We start from the raw sequence: 16,570 nt of genomic DNA, 5'->3' as shown, positions 1-16,570 counted from the left end.
AGTTAAACAAAAAACTCCAGAAATCTTGTTGAATAAAGCATGAATATTATTGGGTAATTAAACTTTAGAACTATCGATTTACATTTCAAACGTGGTTTCTTTGGTTTCCAAGATGTATTATGTTATTGTAATGGATCACTATTGTTCTGTCACAGGATTATTAATTTAGGATAACACACAGCATACGCTATCATTTCTTTTTGTTTTTCATATATGACATGACTTCTAATATTCCCATTAAATAGATTAATCAAACATATCCTGCTGGGACTTCAAAAAAAAATGGGGGGTGGTTCTGGAACATCAATCAGTAAAAGGCACTTCCTCACTTCCCATAACACTTAACCGTTTCAGTCTTTATCTCAGATTAGGCTATCTGTATCTGTTTCACAATGTTCGCTGCCTTCTGACCCACAGACACAGAGATACTATAGTAACTGCTATGATAAATAACAGACACTCTTTTACATTTCCAAAGCAACATTAACTAAACATAGATCAAACAAATATTACAAATAAAATAATTAATTAAAACATCCAAAAGATTTTGGTCTCATTGCATACAAAGCACTTCAAAATATCTCTTCGCTTGCAACTATTGTTGATGCTGTTCTGGCACATTCTGTCCTGGCAAGACCTCCTGTCCTGCTTGCCGACAGACGAACGCCTCCAGGTGTGCTGACAGTTCAAACGTACTGGTGATGCTTAGGTGAGGAACTCCCAGGACTGATGGACGCAGGAGCAGCAGCACCCCAGCTGCATACATCAGTATCAAGTTTCCCTGTTTATATTAAGATATAACGAGGACTGTACAAGATGCATTCTTGCTGGCTTATAAAAATCTCGTTATGATTTTAGGACACGTGAGCAGCCCTGACTTGGCCTGTGCACTGCCTGGTTTATGTGCCCAGCAAGAAACCAGAACAGCTGCATGTACCAAGGCTACACGTTCACTTCACCTGGTTACAATGCTACCAAAAATGACCCCAGGCCACGCTTCACTGAAATGACGGCAGACAGAGGCAAGCTTCTATCCTGAACGCGTCTGTCTCCCTGTAAATGGGCTGCTGAGCAGCTTAAAGCTTGGATGGCACATGAAGCACATCCACTGTTAAAACAGAAAGCCAAAGCCTCTTCCGGGTATTCCTATGGAAGAGAGCAGCTCACAACAAAAGGTCCCCATCTTTACACAGATGACCACACAGCATTTTTCAGTTTGCAGGAGACCACGTGTCACTGCCGCAGAGTTTCCCAGGATCCCCAGAGAAGCGCAGGTTTGGGAGCAGAGCCACCTCTCCGCTCCATGCCAGGCGAGCTGGTCACGCCTCCGGCCTGAGCTGACTAACGTCGGCCTGGGAGCAAAGCACCTCTTTTGCTCTTTCTACAGCCCCGAAGCATGCTGCAGACTCAGATCTTCCTCACCTATTTAAAACACACACGGCAGATCACGTACAAGGAGACCACGTTCACACCCCCCCACGGCCAGCACCAGCTCGCCCCCTACTACGTCTCCTTCAGCCTCCTCCACTGGTAGCTGGGTTTATTTTTATTATTGTTTTCTCTGTTTTAGCCATTCCTCCATCACTACCCCCAATAACAGGAGCTGAAAGGATTTCTGTTTTGTTCACTGTTGAATAAATAATGCAAATTTCCCCCAAGGACTGCAAGGTCTGACAAGTATCGTAAAAGACAAAGAAGTCTGCTGGATCTGTCAGCATCTAGCAGTGCCACACAACACTGTGTATTTCAAAGGAAGATAGTCACCATCGCTGGCTGCCAGAGAATTTAGGACATGTTTTAATTTAATTTATTTTTTTTTAATTGACAATGGAAAGTGTTTTCAGCCAGCAATATATTTTCAGCCAGGCATTTAGAGGCAGTTCACCATTTGTTTTTTTTGTTTTATCTCAAGCGTCCATAGCACTGATTTCTAACACAATCACCAGAATACAAGTGAGTACCTTTCAAATTATTCCATGTAAAATACAGCATATTATATCAAGACTGAGAAAGATAATTCTCATTTTCAGCTGCTTCCTTATTAGCTACACACACCAGTTTGAGCTGACTTTTTCCCCAGCTGAGGCTTGTATCAGTTTCTTAGAGTAGACCTTTTAAGATGCTACGGGGTTCTGACCGCACGCCAAAGCAGATGTAAGCATGTGCTTACATTGCATGGGACAGGCCCACTCCCAGACTAAAATGGGCTTACTCAGATGCACCAGTTAAAAGTGCTTGATTGAATCAGCAATTGAATGCTCAGAACCTTCCCAAATTAAGTTTCCAGTGTCAGAAGACTTTACCTGTGCTGGTATACAACCACTTTTTCATCACAGCCACCTGTGACACAATGAAAAGCTCATTAATTTCAGCTGTAGTAGCAAGCAATTCATCTGCTTTAGGGAACCGAAGTCATTTTTCATCTAGCAATGTTCTTAGCAGGGAGAAGATACCTAGAATATGAATACCAGCAAAACTCTTTCCTGCACAAAGTTTTTCAAAATTTCCCATGTTGTGTCACAATACCGTTAACTATTTTCAGTTCTATAAATTACTGCATGACACCAATCTAGCATAACCGTGCTTGTTAGACAGGACTTTGTTTACACAAAATGAAAATTTAATCTACATCCAAATGTGCTATGCCTTAAAGTCACTGTGAATGACAGGGATATAACCTTGAGTATTTGTTTCTTCCTTAAGAGCTAAGCTTCACTGCATGAACAGAAATTTGGAAAGCTCGAGCTAAACTGTTGAAGCCATATTCTCAAGTAATAGACAGGAGTTTAACATAACCTGGATTCAACAACAGCACTCTGAAAGCAGCCAAGAAGTCCAAAAGCCTTCACTGCAATGTGCCACAGGAAGATGGCAGGAGAGAGGAAGGGCATCTCTAGCTCTTTTTTTTTTTTTTTTTTTTTTCAGATTCTGGATCTGGCAACATATTTATTTAAAAACACACCACATTCAACAACTTCAAATTAATTCCGGGAAGTGAAACAACAGTTTATGCTACACTGGAAGGCACGAAAATCCCACCAGTTCCTGCTTATCTGACTCATGTGAGAAATATTTCCTGGCAGCCCAACGGTGAGCACCATGCAACGCGAGGCTACCAGGAGGCAACCGAAGCAGGAAGGATGCCCGCCCCACGCAGCACCCTCCAGCAGCACTTCTGTGCTCCTGGAAGTAGCTGCCTGAAAAAAGTTAAGCCTTCCTTTGCAACTCGTGGGGGTAGCAGTGCTGTGCTTGTAACAGTTATCATCACAGCCTCTCTGTGTCAAGCACAACTCTGCTCTTGTAACACAGCTAAGTTAAATACCGGATGATAAATACTGAGGTTAATTGCAAAGACAGCAGACTTCTGCATTTAGCATGTCACGTAACAGAGCAAAAGGTCTGCCTCCTCCCAAAAGGAAAAGTTTGGCACCGTAATCTTACAATATTTATATGTGTTCTAACACAGGTTCAACCAATACAAGAAATAAAACCCTCGATGTGAACCACATCTAAAGTCGGATGAATAGGAATTTCTTGCTCTCTGAACGCAAGCAGAAGCATTAATCACTCTGTGTCATTCTTTCCCATTCTGAGCTTAAGGAAAAATGCAACGGTGAATGGTTACATCTATGGCAAAATACCTTGGTTATGATAATTATACCTCTATGATGATTAAAACTTGAAATTAACTAAAAAAAAAAAATGTTAAATATACCCTAAATAAATACAGAAACCCTAAGCTATATTCTGTTCTCAGACGCAAGCTTGTACTTTTAGCTAGATTTAAATCTACTTCTGAATACCCGCCCAGATTTGAACAGAAATCAGACCCACGTTCAAGCTCCAACAAACATAATCTAATGGTGTTCTTCAAGCCTGATTTCTAGTTAAGGATTTAATACTTGGACAGTACCTTTCAAACGAGGACTACGAGTTTTGCAATGGACAACTGCCTGATTCTGAACTGCTGCCTTGGCTTTCCCAGTTCAGGAAGCACAGACACCACACCCAAAATCTTGTTCAGACCTTTTTTCCCCTCACCACTTCTGCTTTCTCTCTTCTTCTTTCCAGATGAAGTTCAGTATTATGTTTTAATCTTTTCTCCTAAACCAGATTCATAAAATATAAGAAGCCTTCATCCACCCAAGTTACTTGGTTCCAAATGTAGAGCTACGGTTCCAAAATACAAGGAAAACATCAAAGGCAAATATAAGAAGTTGTTTCTTACAGCATTTCATTGTTTCCTCTATCACTTAGAATCTGCCATTTCAAGTATGTGTCTGTAAATATCATGCATTTACCTAGATCCTGGAGTTATCACAAGTCACCCTAGTATAAAAATAGAGCTTCTTAACACACTGATTGCAAAGTGGTGCTGCACACAAATTGCTCTTACTACACAAAGTTATTTTAAGGAATAAAACCAGCACCTTACTGTGAAAACTTACTTTGACTTTAGGGTTTTTGTTTGTCTGCGGGAGGGTTTTTTGTTTTGTTGTAAAGGCTTCCATTAACAGCCTATGTAACAGTTGTCTTTGTAGCCCTGATCATGCTTTACTTTATTTACAAACAGAAGGATCGATTCCAAGCTACACGAGGAGCATGTGTACTGCATCCCCCACTACTATCGCAAGTGGGGAAGGAAAAAAAACTACACAGACCATTGCTGTGAATCAGAAAAGAAACCCCACGCTTCAGCTTTTTCAAGTTGGTGCTAGAGAGACAGTGCCTTATGGCTTTGCAAAAAACATTACAAACCTTGAAAGTTGAACCCATTTTTAAAGCTTTTTAAGCAGATTTTAAGTCCTCCACACAGAGAAGACAAGCCATTTAGCTATATATGGAAAGCTATCAGCATAGCCTATCTCCTTAAAGGATGATAAACTTTTGTGTAAGATGGACTGTTCAGCGTGTGGGAGGGCAGAAGCATGCTGACATTAGCTTAGAAAAATTTGTGAACTCTTAACACTTCTGAATGCAAGCAATTGAAAAGCCTGCAAACTATCCCCCAGGCAGCCATCTCAAATAGTTAAGCACTAAAACGAAACTAAAATTAAATGTGAAACAAGCACAGGAGCTTCAGCTTTTATACTGATGGACTACACTGCATAATGCAGTTTGTCATCTGGGGCTTCTATTTGCTTATTTTAATACTAATACGTCAATTGTACTGAATTTTATAGGAAGTACATTTTATAAAAAAACTATATTTGTATTAGTTAAGTCACTGGATTTTTTCCCTTTCCAATCCACTGTCCCCAAGCTGACCACACTGCTGAGAGTGGCCTGTGGCACGAGGTAACAAAACACCGTGGCCAGGAGAAATAACTCTCCGCCAGGCGCCCAGGGAGCTCACAGCCTGCCCCTGCACCCACGACTGCTGGAACCTCTGGAGCCGAGCGGGGCCGGCCGCCCTCCCTGCCCTGTCCTCTGAGCACCGGGCTCAGCCCTCCGCACTGAGGTCTCCTCTCCTCTCTTGGGCCAAGAACGCAGGGGAGATAGGAGGGACACAGCCTCCTTGACCTGTTTCTCCAGCAGCTCTCACCATTCCCCCTCCTACACACGCATATCTGCACCCGCCTCCAAATTACACATACATCCAAGAATCTCTGTAGGTTGGCAAAAAAATCTATAGGAAATACAGCACTGAAAAGCACCGATGTTTTCCTCCACATTTTTGCATCTGTGAACAGAAGCTGAAAGCTGGAATAACTAACCCTCCATTTCTGTTTCGCATAAAAATCAAAACAAACAAAAAACACATCAAATCTTAAACACAGATGCAAAACCATAGCTGCTTTAATTGTTTTTGTTCCTAATTCTACAACACCCACTCTTTGCTAGTGACAGTCCGAGTATACAGGAAGACGTTGTTCATACCCTGAAGAACTTTCCAATTAAATTAAAAGTTTCAATATAATGAATACATTCATTTAGATATGACTGGAGGGCTTTAAGATATAAAAAAGATTATAAACTATGAAGGTCTTATAGCACATTTGGTGCTCATACATGAGAGCTTCAGCCAAATTCTGCCTTACACTCCTCGGTTTGTCAAACTAGATGACAAAGATGCACAAACTCATGCACTATCCGCATTTGCCCTCAAAACATCTTTGTAATCCTAAACAAATGACTGTGAAACATTCTGCTCCTAATCAAATCAATAATCCTGTGGAGAAAACAGACTAGGTTAAATATCCTCTTCCAAGCCTTTTATGTACCAGACCACCATTTGAAAACATTATGTGGAAGTAGCATTAACCTAAAATCCAACACATGAAGCTAATGAGTTGGGGGGATTATTGGGGGTGGGGGGCTAAATTTAATGAAATGTCAGAGGGGTCCAGAAAGAAGGCCTTTTTTTTTTTTTTTTTTTTTAAAGATACAAAAACTGCATTGAAGACTATATTCAGATAGCCCAGGTTCAGAATGGCACTGTACAAATTTTATTCTAGACCAATAAAAAGTAAAAGATGTTTTCTCATTCTCACATTGCAATGCAATATTTGAGACTGAAAATCTACAAATAAATATACGACTCGTAAGAAAGTTTAGCCAGTTCATAGCAATGTATAGATACTCTTCAGAGTCATCTGACAAACATAACAGCTTTAAAATATTGGACAAAGCTAACTTTTTGTAGGCCCTTCCAATTAAAACCAACAGTGAAATAAGGTTGGCAATTTAAAAAGATTATATCAAAATTTTTAATTGCTCTTTAAAAATATAATTCTATCAGCATAATGCATGAAGAAGTCTGCAGTACTTTATTATTTCAAATCATGTTCGAGTGATGCTCTGCAAAAAAAAAAAGCGACAGAGGAAGAGAGTTATCTGATCAGCACGTTACACCCACAGGCTCAGAGTGTTTGTGGTTCATAAACATCTCTCTACAGTGAAGAAAATAAATTAAAAAAAAGTAAATGCTTGCTCTGACCACAATCCTGAAATCAGCTTTGGAAGATTCTTAATTGAAATCCTACCAAAGCAAGATAGGTAGTTCCTGGAAGGTCCCAACTCTGGAAAAAAATTGAATGCAGTTGAAAATTCCCATTCACGGGTAAGTTACCTTATTAGTAACTTATAGATTATAATCAAAGCCCATACAAAGACTTTTAAACTTCTGGACTAATTCCTGGACTTAATTCATATAGTTCTTAACTCCACCAATACAGAATTGAGCCAATTTTCATACCTTTTCCTTGATAAGTTAATGGTTGCAAGAACTTTTACTGAAGAACAATGTTATTGTCATTCTGGCATAGGCAAGAAAAGCTACAGGAGCTATTTATGCAATTCACCACAACCTAAAAACACCTTCTCTCTCTCTCTTCTTTCACCACAAACTTAAAAAAATCTTCTCCAAAAATGGTGCATCTAGCCCTACAGCTGTAGGAGCAAAGCAGACAAATCTCAAACCTTGTTCAAACAATTATTCTTTACCTGAAGACAAAGCGAACTGCTATTTCAAAGGGATTTTTAAGTAAAACTTGAAAAACTTCAGTCAGGACTAAAGCTGTCCTGGACACAAACCAAGACATCCAGTGGTTTAATTCCCTGGATTTACAGGCACGCTCACAGCGGAGCCTTTTCTAGCCTAGAATTCTTTCTGTTGCTTTTTGTATGTGCTATAATCGAAGAAAATGAAGGTGTAGCAAACTGTACTCTTAACCACACAAACTGAAACCAGCTTGAGTCATCTTCTTCTTGGGAAGCCGTGGAAAAAAAATGCAGAAGACCTTATGTTCACAGAAGTTGTTGCACGTAGCCGTTCTACTTCTTCCTACTACACTTGCGTTGCCTTTTGCGTTTGGCCTCTGCAACCCAGTTTTAATAAAATCGGTATATGGCGTACAGTTCATAGAATGAGCTGAATTATCAACATTTTCTTTGCATACTTAACCAAAATCTAAAGTTCAGATGTATGCATGCATATACATATGTTCACGTATCAATAGTGAAAATATACAGTACTCTTGAAGATAACACTGGAATCATTACTTTGGGCACGTCCTGTGTTCAGAATTCAGAAACATCAATTCCCCAAAACAAAATTAAAAAAGCAGTTTACTTTTTACGATGAAAGGGTGTGTACAGAAGAAGAGGAAAAAGAAGCTGCAGACTGCTTTGGTTGGCCAATTTCTAGGCTCAAGTGTATCTTCTAGTGCCAGGTGCGATCAAACATTTTCAAGGGAGACAGGACAGTGACAGAAGTATGTGTCTTGCTGTATGTGCAGCTGTCGTACAATCTTGAACCAAGTCTTACATAAGGTTACACACTCAGGAAGACCATAAGAGCACATTATTCCTGATATCTAGGAAGTACAATTCAGCCCAAAGAGCAAAGAACTTGTATCTTTTTACCCTAAAGAGCAATGCTAGTCTTTAAAATAACATGACAGTTTCTATAATACCTGTTTCCAAGTTGTCCTTTGGCTCTGTAAGTGAAAACCTAACACGGCCAGCTGCTGACGTAAAAATGGGCAAACATTTTTGCTGTTTCTTTTGTTTGTTGTTCCCTAAGGAGTAGCATAGGGGAGAATTAACGATAACTTGCAACTGCCTGGGAGGCAACGTCAAACCTTTTGCACAAGATGCTATCGACACTGCAAGCCAAATTTATGGCTGCAGCACTGAGCAGTTACAATAGTTCAGCACCATCTCCCAGTTGCTTATCAAACTATGGTGAACAGAAGTTAGTTCATTCCAAATTTCTGTGAGAACCATGCTATAAATTTTCCAAAGAAAAACCTGCCACACTAATCAGTCACTCTGTTTCAACATACAACATGAATCGATGCTCACAATTTTGACCAGGCTGCAGAGGACTGGAAGTTTTGACATTGGCTACAATACAATGTTCCTGAAGTCTTTTCTCCCCCTCTTTGGAATAAATGCCTCAATTGTCTAATCAAATACAGCTGAAATGCAACTTACAAGGTAAAGCTGAGATGTGGTCTAACATCTAAAGTGTCGTTTACACTAAAATACAGTAGGCAACATTCTATATCAGTAAGAGAACTATATTCTGTTTTGTGCTAGCAGTAAGCATTAAGCCCTTCTAATAAATAGAAGATTTTTAATCTAACTCAAAGAACAAAGGTTATCAACAACAGCAAAAATGTTAAAATGCATGCTACTAGTTCAATGCAGTGCTCAAATACAAGAATATTTATCTAAGAAGTAACCCCTCTCTCTCTCCTGCCTCACAAATGAGAAAAGGTTACAAGTACACTATTTTACTCAGTCCAGCAATATTATTGTGCACTTCTGCAGTTTAAAAAAGAAAGAGCAGCCCAAAAGCATTATCCACTTATTCAACAACACAGTATTAAGGAATAAATACTCGAGTAAGCAAGCAACCCTTACATGACAGAAAATAGCTACCCAATGGAAAACAAGATTTGGATCCGACTATAACTAGTGCCATGCTAGCCAACTGAGCCTAGAGCTAATTGAGGAGTTACATGCCACACGCGGAGTGATAAATTTATATTAACCTACGTGAAACCCCTCAAGTGCCTACATCAAATAGAAAACAATATTTTAAAATCATTAGTGGAAAGATTTAAGATGAAATTTCATAATACAAATAAACCCTGCCACATTTCATGTACATATGATCCTTTATAGCTGGAAGAGCCCTAGGACACTGTCAGATCTGAAAAAAATAACATTCCTCAAGAGCTATGCTGTAATTAAGAAGTTATCTAAAAATTCTTTTCCAAAAACATGCTAATTTTAACTGAAAATTTTTTCATCATGTCACATTGATGCAGGCATACAGTACCCTAATAAAAACCATCACCTTATTAACAGTTATGCATTCAGTAGGGCTACCTCAATTTTTATTTGTTAGAACAGTTATACACTGGCAAAGGGAAATTAAAATTCAGGAGAATGCATGCTACAGCGAAGCCTGAACAGAAAAAGCCTCAAGATACACGGGTCACAGTAAGGTCTTCCTCTCTCCTGACTCGGCTTCTCCTGCTGCTCACTCACGCAGGGAGATCAGAATTTGGTGGCTGTGATATTTCCACGGCAACACTGATGACAGTGATGTCACAGATTCAACCCTGACATAGCTTCAGGATCAAGTACAAGGAGCAGATGGGATGCGAGGGAGAAAGCCCCTATTTAAACACAAATCTCTTTCATAAGAAAGAAAGGCATGAGCAAAGAAACAGGTGAATGGATCACATTTTCAAGTATGATATATTCAAAAGATTATCCTAGCATGAAAATCTATTTAAAGGCAAGACCTACAATACAGGCTAACTGTCAAATTTGTTAGGCCTTATAATAAACCAACCTTGAAAGCTCCCTGTTCAGCATGACAAGCCTCGTGCTCTGTTTTTAAAGTGGCGGTGAAGACATTACATTTTTATCCCTTGTGAATTTCCTTTAAATAACTTTAACATTCAGATATGTTAATTTGATACATTATTGTAGTCGTAGCACCACATGTAAATATAATGTCAGGCCCTCGCTGGAAAGAGTTTGTTATCTGAATTAGGTATAATATGAAAGAAATTAAAACAAATCCCAGGTGGCTCACCAAGTGCAGGAAGATGGTAACCAGAACAATCAGCCATCACAGCTTGACTGGCAAACGGAAACTGAGCGTTTGTCCTTACCTGGGGACTGCAACAGGAATCGATACAACCACCAGGCCTGCCGCAACACCTATAAGCCCCTCACTGGTCACACCACACAGACTCGAACCCTGTTTGCATGCCTCCTCCATGCCTTCGGCCACCCCACTCCTTATCCACGAGGTCACCTCTCGGGTGAGCAGCAACTGAGCCCATGCGGGGCAGCGAGGACAGCGCTGAGAAGTGGGACAGAAGAGGGTGCACCCACAGCGCAGCCTCCACATTAACTCTGTTCACGGCTACACACAGGTTTCCTAAAGGTGCTGTTCTCCACAGAAGGCAACTGGTGAACAGCATGCTGTGCCCACCTACGGAGGCACGGGAAGGGACCAAAACCAGAATTCAGGCCTAGGTGGTCAGTCAGGAGCCTCAAGTAACAAAAAGCGGTTTCTTACGATGGTCAAGATAGAATAAAGCGAAACAAAAGGCACGGGTCAAAAGGCAGATAAAAGGAACTAGGTGGCTATAGGTCCACATTCTGATCACAGAAGGAAAAACATGTTTTTCCAGATTTCAAGACGAAGACCTGGCAGGATTATCGACAGTCTAGCTCTCAGGAGGGAAAGGACGAGAGAAGTTGAACGAGACCTGATGCCTGATGCTGGGCCTGAGTTGAGATGCAAATGGGTCTCCAAAAAGGAGGTCAGATGGAGGCAGAGACTAAAGCTGCAATACAAGGAGCAATCTATCAGAAGTAGAGTAGCTAAGCAGGATTCACAATTGTCATCTATGAAATTAGCAAGGTAAAAACTGCAAGAGTGAGCAAACAGAAGACAAGTGTACCACGATACAAAATAAAACACAGCAATGACCGGACTGAGGAAACCCAGTCTGATTCCCTAAACCACGACTGTACTAACAGCAAATCAAAAAGGCTGACAGTAAGTGAAGGATGCTTGCTGGTCACAAATATATATATATATAATATATATAAAATAAAATAACCGAGGACTGCAACAGGACCAAGATGTCATTCTACAACTAAATAAGCACAGCATTATAAGGAAGAAAAAAAAAGAAAAAAGAGCAGAGGAACTTGAGGTATCAATAACGGATAGCACACAGTAGAGTAGGTACAGAAAAGCCTGTTGTGACTGTCAGTGAAAGACCTAAATAGCTATGATTGTTTAACTTCAACAAAAACTTGCTTTGTAGACATACTAGGCAGGTACCGTTTACACCACGAATGAAAATGTTGGCTAAAGAAAAAAAAATGAAATAGTCAGGGTTTATATACTTCTATAAGCTCTTCCGTAGGCTTCTAACTTACTAGAACAGTAAACTCAAGAAACAGCAGCCATTATCACAGCAGGATAAGAAATACGCTCAATTTTAAAGTGTAATTTATTGTACTTACAGTTGTGATTAAGACACAACTGTCACAGGCTAACATGGCTACATGACCTCAACAAGACTTCTTCTCTCCCAGTGTTTCTAGCAGGCCAATAACCTTGGATGATAACATGACCTGAGTTCCCCTAATGGAAATTATAGAGGTTACTTTAATTTTAGCACTGGAAATCCCATCATCTTTTTACACCCAAGATGAAAAAAACCTCTCTCAGGTAACTCTTGTAGTACTAGATCTCTTTACCACATGCTTGTAGAGCTGTGAAACCAACGGCTAATACAAGTGCAAGTCAGAACTCATCGCTGTTTGTGTCATGTACCACACCAAAGCATCTGCCAAACACAAGCTAGAAAAAAATTTATTTTTGCTGTTTGGAAAATAACTTTCTTCCTCACTGTGATACTAATTGAAATGAATAGTCCACTGATAGGCAGAAGTCAATTGCTCTGCTAAAAGAAATCTTACACAAAAATCAACGTTTTCTTAAGAACTGTGGAAGCTACGCTTCAAGTCCAAGCTTTGCAAGTTTCTCAGAGCAAAAATATTTTTACAACAACCAAAAGGAAAATATAACAATAAAAAAAAGCATGACAACTATGAATTAACACATTAATAGATTTTAAAAGGCAATACAGTAACCACAGTCATTTTCTAATACAATCCCAATCTGAAAGCAGTTCATAACATTAGACAAAACTAGAGCAGGATACAAACAAGTTTTTTTTCCATCTCTTCTTTCTATAAATACCAATAGGCACAGTACATTACCTTCATTTTCGGATGCTTGACATTTTACCTTCAGTACCAAATCAAAGGTACGTTCTGGATTTTCCCTAGGAGAAACAAACACAATTGATTAATCATACAGATGTTTCAGATAGCGTAAATCATTTTCTACAGTGTTACACCTTTTCTGTTCTGTTTGTACAGAATAAATTAAAATAAATTAAAATTTCATTAAAATAAAATTAGAAATCAGATTGGTTCCTCCACAGAACTAAGAAGTCACATTTTCCTGTACAGCATTAAAAAAGAACAAAGAAGATAAATAAATCACATAATTTAGGTTGTTTGATACTGTCATTGCCTTATGCATCAAAATATCTTTTCGGCGGCTCCACCACACTTAACAGTTGAAAAAAAAGTACTACTAAAATCCTTATCAAATGATCAATTTGAAACACACTAAAGGGAATCCCAGGTAGCCTTCTGTTTCTACTTAATAGGAATGGTTCATCATTGAACTTCCATTTTAATGCCGCACTTTTGCCACTATCCTTTGGATGCGTCTGATCACCACCATAAGGCCGAGAATCACTGAGCTTCCTCTTTGACAAGATATTGATCGCCAGTGTCAATGTTACAGGCTGAATCTCAGGCACAATTCCACGAGCAAGAAAACACTGCGGCAGTGCCTGGAGACGGACACATCCCCGACCCAGCCAGCCAGAGGGTGTGCGGAGATGGGGCCTCCCCGCCTGCAGCAGCCACCCCCGCCAGCGCTGTGTCCTTTTGGTAAATGCACACTTGATGGTAATGAATGGCACATGCTAAAGCAGGTAGCGCTCATCCTAATCCAAAACTACATTGTTATTAAAATAGTTCAAGTTGCCATTGCTATACCATCCAGCTCTCTCTGGCTACCAAGCACGCTGCTATTTATATTAAAAACAAGTGGTATAACCGCACCCATATCAATTATCTATTTAACCACATAAAAGGCTCGCACTTGAACTCCTTTCTTCGGGTAATGCTCCTACTGGAGTTTCAGGTAGATTAAAAAAAAAACGGACTTGGTTCCAAGTTTCTAGAACGCTTCAAACAAAGGGTGCAGCAAGTTAATGCTCTGTCGTTTCTTTAAAGGCAGCTTTGAATGAAATCCAAAGGCTGAGCTGGGGAAAATTTCAGCTGTCACAAATTAATTGATTCAGTTCGTGCTTTCAGTGACCTCAGCACCATCATCACCTGACATATGCAATTACAGTCTAATTCAGGTTACCGAGACATAACCCTCCCATATCACAATCTTCCCTTGCATTATAATTTCAAGTATTTAGCTGAAAAATGCAGGATCTACAGATCCTGCGTGTAAGCAATCCAGTCCTGCTCAGAGTTACAACCCCTCAGTCCAGGGGGCTGGAGGTTACGCTGGGGTTCAGGTCAGCGCCTCGTTACTCCAGCTGGGAGCAGGTTCAGAGTGAAATTGGAGAGGCTTGGCTTCACTTGGCTATCTCCAAAAGTGGACCGTCCGTGTCCTTCCTTTAAATGAAGTGCCATTTCCCCGTGACCTTGCCCAAGCTGAGGTCATTTTGCCCCTCCACGTGTCCCTGGGTTGTTTTAAGGTGAATCAGTCACCGTGTGGCAAACACTGAACCAGGGCTTCCCGCTCCAGTCCTACCGGGTACACTGGTGGGGGAAGCTCTCGGCTCCAGCCTTTCACCACACCACCCTAAATCTGCTCTTCCAGAAAACCCTTTCCAAGTTCGCTCCTCACACCCACAACACCTATAAGTGGCAGTGTCACGCGAGGGCTGTCGGCCGCCTCCCCTCCCGGTGGCTGCTCAGCAGCAGCCCTCTCCCTGCCCACCCAGCGGGGCGGCGATTTTTGCCGGTTCCTGCAGCCCTGCGGAACGGGGCCTTGTAGCCGGTCCCCCCGCTTGCTGCCGGTCCCCCCCTTGCTGCACCTGCCACGGCGGCGGCACAGAAAGGCGGCGGAGCGGCCCCGCAGCCCAGCCCCCCGACCCCGCCACCATTTTACGATCGAGCCCAGGGGCGCGCTCCCCCCCCCCCCCCCAGGCCGGGGGGCCGCTTCTTCCCGCTGGCCCCCGGGGCTGGCAGGCGGCGAGGGGTGGCCGCGGGGCTCCCACCGCCACCTCCTTTTCCTCCTCCTGCCGCCGGTCGCCCCTCTGCCCGGCCCCGCCGCCCGGCTGTCACTCAGCGGCCGGTGGGCGCCCCGCCGCCTCCCTCCCCTGCTCTCCTCCCCCGCCGCGCCGGGCGGGCCCGGCAGGCCCCGAGGCCTCGGCGGCGCCCCCCACTCACTTGAACCTGCTGTCCATGGTCTCATCGCGGGCCCCGGCCGGCACGGAGGGAGGCGGGGAGGGACGGACGAGAGGGCAGCGCCGGCCCCGCTCCCCCCTTCGGCCCCGGGGGCGGCTGCTCAGCGCGGCGGCGGGCGGCGGCCCATGGCTGCTCCGCTCCCCCGGCTCGGGCCGCGACTGCGGCGGGGCGGCGGCGCCGCCTCCTCCCCCCGGCTCTCAGTTCCTGTTGCGGCGGCTCCGGCACCTTCTGGCAACCAGGAAGGCCCCGCCGCGGCCCGGGCACGGCGGCACCTGAGCCTCAGGGCCCGGGGCTGCTCCGCCGCCGGGCCCCGGGGCAGCCGGGGGGCCGCCCAGCCCGCCCCGGGCCGCCGCTGCCCGCTGCTCTGTCGGCGACAGGGGTGTCGCGACCGGCTGACAGCATCGCCCCGGGCCGGCCGGGGAGGCCGGAGAGCGTGTCTCGCTCGCGGACCCTTTTAATACGAGGTGGAAAAGTGAAGTATTTTCATGCTAAAGGTCATAAACTTTGGCTTGACCCGCGGTAACTTGGCCTTGCTTTCTGCGGAGTTCGCAGCGAACTCCCCACTGCACGGCCTCTGCAGCAGCTCGGGGAGGTGCTGGAGTAAACGCACAGTCGTGTAAACACACCTAAAAAAGCTTTACGCCCTTGAGTATTTCCAGTCGGTTTGGAAGAAGAAATAACACTATCCTTGAGAGTCTTCCAAGTCTCGCTCATCTGAGATGCGCTGAGCAGCCCAACGCCCAGCTACGCCGAGCTCCCTTCAGCAGGAACATAGCATGGGTGCAAGGGAAAGCGCATACATACTTACATACAACTGCTTCTGCAACACCAGGCCAAAGAGAAAGCTTCGCTCGTTTCACCCCCAGAAATCAATCATAATATCAACAGTTAAAAAGAAGGAAAAGATTCAGGCCAATTATATATTAAACACATAAAACAGCATTAATGCATTACCGAGGCTGAAAGACTCAAATATTCAAAAGCCAGGAAATTACAAATACTAGCTTTTCCAAAGCAATATCGTTTTGGCTTCATTACACATCCTACACACCTCACAGGATATAGATTAAATAATAATAAAACGTACAGAATGTGCAGCGAAACCAACTGAATGTTGCAGCAGAAACGTTAGCTTTGGGAGTTTCCTGATTTTCAAGTACTTACTTTCCCAGCCTTCATTTTACAAGAAGTCTTGGCTGTGTTTAGCAGACAGCATTTGCAGCTCCCCCTGAAGTAAATGAAATTGTCTGGGACTTTGCATCCGTAACACATAACCATGCACTTCATATAGCTCGGGTTTTTGCTTTTAGAGAAATCATGAAATCTGGATCGTACACCACGAGAGGCCCTGGAAGCAGGCAGCCTTAACACACCGCTGCTAAATTTAACTTCTCTGATAAGATCAACCTGGACTAAAGGGCCGGGAAAGAGTGGGTGCAGTGCCTGCCCGTGCTCCACACCCAGAGATGGGAATAGCAAAGCAGGGACCCTACTGCGGATAGCC

The 16,570-nt window shown here is 42.9% G+C and overlaps 1 protein-coding gene and 1 long non-coding RNA gene across 3 annotated transcripts in view; one reads left to right on the top strand and one right to left on the bottom strand.

The window, feature by feature from the left end:
* DENND1B (DENN domain containing 1B) overlaps positions 1-15,226 on the bottom strand; it is a 159,011-nt gene extending 143,785 nt beyond the window's left edge. For both annotated transcript variants that reach the window (XM_040565506.1, XM_040565507.1), the window contains exons 1-2: positions 15,049-15,226; positions 12,778-12,842 (exon numbers count right to left, since the gene is read on the bottom strand). In XM_040565506.1, coding sequence (XP_040421440.1) covers positions 12,778-12,842; positions 15,049-15,065 — 82 coding nt within the window. In that variant the 5' untranslated portion in view covers positions 15,066-15,226. The remainder of the gene's footprint in view (positions 1-12,777; positions 12,843-15,048) is intronic.
* LOC121073931 lies at positions 9,796-11,318 on the top strand. Its single transcript, XR_005822012.1, has 2 exons — positions 9,796-10,190; positions 11,169-11,318. It is a non-coding gene; the product is annotated as an uncharacterized LOC121073931 (long non-coding RNA).
* Positions 15,227-16,570: the final 1,344 nt, after the last annotated feature.

This window comes from Cygnus olor, chromosome 8 (genome assembly GCF_009769625.2).
Source record: "Cygnus olor isolate bCygOlo1 chromosome 8, bCygOlo1.pri.v2, whole genome shotgun sequence".
In the NCBI taxonomy this organism is placed as follows: domain Eukaryota; kingdom Metazoa; phylum Chordata; class Aves; order Anseriformes; family Anatidae; genus Cygnus; species Cygnus olor.
The sequence above is the reverse complement of the archived record's forward strand: the minus strand, read 5'-3'. Positions and strand labels throughout refer to the sequence as shown.